We start from the raw sequence: 5315 nt of genomic DNA on the forward strand, positions 1-5315 counted from the left end.
ATTCGAAGATGACTTGGATGTGATCAAATAAAGGGTATACGACGATTCATCTAAGCTCCAAATTATCCCAATTGTTGGGATGGGAGGAATCGGGAAGACCACTCTAGCTAGAAGAGCTTACGAGGATTCACTTCTTGCTGAGTATTTTGACATTTGCGCGTGGACTACGGTGTCTATAGAGTATCGAAGAAGAGAGATTCTTGCGGAGCTTCTTCAATCCTTCAGTAGATCCACCATTGATTGTGATAGACAATATCATGAGAGCGAAGCCAACTTGGCAAAACTTGTCTACCAAAATCTTATGGGTCGGCGGTATCTCATTGTGATAGATGATATATGAAGTACCATGGCTTGGGATGATTTGAAGATGATATTTCTTGACAATGGTAGTGGAAGTCGGATCTTGTTAACTACGAGGTTGTTAGAAGTTGGTGTTTACGCAGGAACTTCGGGTAATCTGCTTCACCAAATGAAATTTTTGAATGAAGATCAAAGCTGGAAATTACTTCAGAAAAAGGTTTTTGAACAAGAATCTTGTCCTCTCCAACTGGTGGAAATTGGGAAAAAGATTGCAAGAAAATGTGGGGGACTTCCACTCACGATAATGGTGGTTGCAGGACTACTTCATTCTCTTGGAAACATGATCAGAGAGGATCTGTGGGACAATGTTTTGGAAAATATAAGTTCAACAGAACCCACAATCACACAACATTGCTCAAAGATATTATGCTTGAGTTATGATCAGTTACCTCTTCGATTGAAGCCATGTTTTCTCTATTTTGCAGCTTTTCCAGAGGATTCTAAAATTGACGTTTCTAAGCTAGTCAAATTGTGGGTAGCAGAGGGATTTATTAAACCAGGTGATCAGTCTAAATGCTTGGAAGATGTGGGGGAGGAGTATTTGGATGATCTTGTGAATAGAAGTTTGATCTTGGTAAGCAAGAAAAAGCCGGACGGGAAGCTTAAAACTGTTGGAATTCACGATTTGTTGAGGGAGATCTGTCTAACAAAAGCTGAAGAACAGAGGTTTCTTTATCAATTCTCATCCAAAAGGAATTCTAGAGAAATCGACATGGAGAATCCAAGTTTTCGCCTCAGTTTTCTTTACACTTCGAGTTATCAAGAATGCCAAATACATGATCCAAGTCTACGTTCAGCTCTACTTTTCTCCAATAGATATCTAAAATTAAGACTGTCTCTATATTGTAGGCGCCTTAATATCTTGGACGCCCCCGATGTAGATTGGCGGAGTTTCTTAGATGTAATCCCAAAACTTGTCAATTTAAAATATATTGCCTTTCCCTTGAACAAGGAATCATCCCCCTGTGGATTTCCTACCTCAATATCCAAACTTCCCAATCTCGAGACTATAATTGCTTGTGTATCTTACCTCGGATGGAGTCGTTTATTGCCAGTGCCCTATGAAATTTGGGGCATGCCCAAGTTAAGGCATTTGATCATGGGCAGGCATTTTCGTTTATCATATCCCTCTAACGTAGGAATTAATGACGAAAGTGATCTACGAACACTTGAGACAGTGGTTGATTTCAGATTTACTGGAGAGGTCCTTCAAATTCTTGCGAATCTTAGAAAGTTGGAAGTTTTGTTTCGTATGAAACATCATGATTGGGATTATTTTAATCTCCACAATCTTTTCCATCTAAGAAATCTTGAAGATTTAGAAGTTTCAGTGGAGTACTTGCCTAACCCCCCTGTGACATGGAACTATGCCTTTCCAACCAGTTTGAAGAAGTTGACTCTACGAGGAGTTCCTTTTCTTTGGGAAAACATGACCATAATTGGGTCACTCCCAAATCTTCAAGTGCTCAAGATGACCAACATTAAAGGTACCCGACGTTCCAAATGGACACCTTCAGAAGGCCAATTTCTTCGTCTCAAGTACTTCTATTCTTCCTTAAATTATCTTGTTAGTTGGGAAGCGGAGAAAGAGCACTTCCCAAGCCTCGAAAGCTTGATTCCTTGGGAAGTATATTCGATCGATGAGATCCCTTGTGGCGTAGGAGAGATAGATTCACTTCAACTCATTGAGTTATTCAACAGTAAGGATTCATTGATCAATTCAGCAAAAAGAATTCAAGAGCAGCAGCATGAATATGGAAACGATGCATTTCAAGTTCTTGTTCATGATTCTAATGATAACAAGTCTGACTTTGGATTTGAATTTGTCGTGAACAAGCATACGAGGTGGGAAGAATATCGCCTTCCTGCATAAAACCATTATGATTCATTGTTCAGTTGTCTATTACTTGTAAACATTTTCATTTCAAACTTATATGCACTATTTCTGTTAACTAAAATTTACTAGAATCCTTCTCTTCTTCTGTCCATATGATTAATGTTAGCTTTTAAGGTCAGATTTATTTGGACCAAATTTTGTCCAAATAGATGAACAAAGACATTTACCATAATTATATCAGAAGACTTGCAACAAATATAGGAATTTTTACGTTCTGGAACTGCTTTCATCAATTTGGTTTTATTTATGATCCTATGTGAACCCTTTATCATGTTTCATGTCATATGTTATTTAAAAATGAAATTTCGACTTTGATAGAAAATAAGTAATGTAATTTAACTCACTTTATCCAGAAACACGGAATAAAATTGAGCACTTTATATTTACATATGAATGGAATATTTTATTCTTTAATTATTTTTTGATAGCAATCTATTAGATAGATTAAAGCTCAATAGCCAAAATTTTAACAGATCACTTTATTTTTTGCCTTAACTTAAAAGACAATAAAAAAAAACGTATAATTATTCATATATAAGCTTATATAACTAAAAATTGATCCAACATGTGAGGCTTTCCATCCTAACATCTGCCATCTCCGATTGAAAACAAGAAGAATACAGGAAAGAAGGCAATATTTATAGTGGTTCACCCCAAGATTGGGCTACGTCCACTCTAAACCTGTCAAAGAGATCACTTCTTTATTAATAACAAAGAAGACAAGAGAATTGAGAATATAAAGTATTTCACTCAGAACACTCTGATTTTAACACTCATTTTCTCTCCACTAATCCTATTCCTTCCAAGGATAAACACTTCTTAAGAAATCTCACACTAAATCATTTGTCTCACTTCTACACTTATGATTGTAGATGAGAGGATTTTGTGTTTTGGTGTGATTTTGGAATGAAGAATGAATGGGTATTTATAAGTGAAGCTTAAGGAGAAAAATAATAATAAAACCTAACATTTTTTGACTAATCAAGACATGTGTTTATAATTCAAAAATGGTGTTCTTTGAATTCAAATTTAGGTGGCTTTGAATTCAAATTAGATGGCTTGATTACTTAGCACTTGATTATGGCCAAATGAATACTTTGGAAGCATTTTGTGTTTTATGGTTAGTGGATACTTGGGAAGAACTCAGTTTGTGTTCTTCCTATGCTGGTGGGATTCTTATTTTGGCCTTCAGATTGTTGATGGATACAATTACAATGGTTTTGTGATATTTCGTTATAATTCTTGAATTATTTGTCATTTTAGTACATGCTATTTGTCAAATATTGTCGTACTACAATTAGTTATACATTTATAATTGTTAAGTACCTTGTTTAATAAATTTTTTCCATTTTATGCGTGTGAGGCTCATAATAAATAAAAAAAATCACGTAAAAAAGTTTTATTGGATAAATTTCCTAGGAAAAATTTTGGAATAAGAAAAAATAACGTGATTTTTATTTTCCCTCCAAATTGTATATTTTTATAATGTGAATTTTTATTTTTTTTTAAAATGAATAGGTGGAAATTACTTGGAGTCCAAATTGGATAATTTTAAAAGATTTCTTTCAAGTGTCAAATAAGCTATTTCCAGTTCGGCCAAAATCGACTGAAATTGCAAAAATTTGAAAGTTAGCGGAATAAATTTCATCTTTGATAACTTATGAGAATGAGAATGTTCATAAGTATGACATTAGAATGAGAATGTTCATTCCATTGATCATTCTTGTAATGAACCGGAGTTTGTTAAAATTTCGAGAAGTAGCCTTCTTCCCATTACTCAATAAGGCAATTCCTCGCACATAATTAAGCATACTAAAATCAGCCGATCTCAATCTCTCTTCGCAGCAAGAGTGATACCCAAATAGTTCGGGAGAGGAACTTCAGAACACCCCTCACGAGCGATCTTATAACTCGTGACAGTGCTTTCAAGGCATAACACAATCTCCCAAGGATGCCCTAAAGTCCCTCCGAACTATTTGGGTATCATAGTAATAATATAAAAGTATATAATAAAATAAAATAATTATTGATGAATAATTATTTAATAAATAAAATATTACTTATAAAAGTAAAATTAAGATAAATAGTTATATTAATTTCATGATAAACATAGTTTTATAATAATTAATAGAGTACCAATATTTATAATTATATTATATTTTAATAATTTCAATATTTGCACCAATCACTAACTGATCACCTTTTAATTATGAATAATGTTATATTTACAACCAAAATATCGTACAACAATAATATCGTGATATTCTGCTATTATATCGTGAGATTTTATTATTATATCGTGATATTTTGTATTGAATTTATCGTGAGATTTTGATAAATGAAATTTTTGTATTGAATTTTTTGTGTTGTAAGAATTGTTGTATTAATTTGGTCGTACATATAGCATTACTCTTTAATTATAAAATATCTAAATACAACCATAATTAAGTTGAGCAACACATCTTTTATTTCGCGTAAAACACAACATAGCGGAAGGACGCAGCCATGACGACGTCTGGACCCTCCATCGGAACAATTCGGCTCCACCACGGCCTGTATATATATATTTTTTATTACAACGCACGCTGGAGAGAGGGATCGAACCCGGGGAGGGAGCCAGCTTAAGCTCGTGGGTGAGACCATTGGGCTAAAGCCCGGTCTCCACCACGGCCTATATTAAATGATCTATTATTTCATTTTTTTTATGAAGATATTCGATAATATCGAGATTTGACATAGGTGGTGCATACGATTAACCCAAATTTAAATGAAGACCAAGTTTAGTTTACTAGCCAAGTGTGCATAACATGCCTGTTATATCCATATCTCAAGAAAATTAAGAATCCATGTAAAAATCATATTTTTATAAAAAATAATTGATTTAATTAATGATCTTTTATGTTATATATATTTTTATATATACCCAATAATATGTGTGTTTTATTATTGTGAAGCTAAGGAAGATTCAATGGACGCGAGTCATAATTTGTTATTTAAGTCAATGGATACAAAACCAACCAATTGCGTAAATTTTGGTGCAAAACGGTGTGTATATATA

General features: G+C 33.7%; 1 protein-coding gene across 1 annotated transcript; it reads left to right on the plus strand.

Annotated features, from left to right (window-relative positions):
* Window positions 1-346: 346 nt before the first annotated feature.
* On the plus strand, window positions 347-2233 carry LOC140991857 (putative late blight resistance protein homolog R1B-16). Its single transcript, XM_073462017.1, has one exon. It carries the CDS (start codon window positions 347-349, stop codon window positions 2231-2233), a length of 1887 nt encoding a protein of 628 aa, XP_073318118.1.
* The last annotated feature ends 3082 nt before the right edge of the window (window positions 2234-5315 follow it).

Source organism: Primulina huaijiensis, chromosome 13 (assembly GCF_012295235.1).
Source record: "Primulina huaijiensis isolate GDHJ02 chromosome 13, ASM1229523v2, whole genome shotgun sequence".
NCBI lineage: Eukaryota > Viridiplantae > Streptophyta > Magnoliopsida > Lamiales > Gesneriaceae > Primulina > Primulina huaijiensis.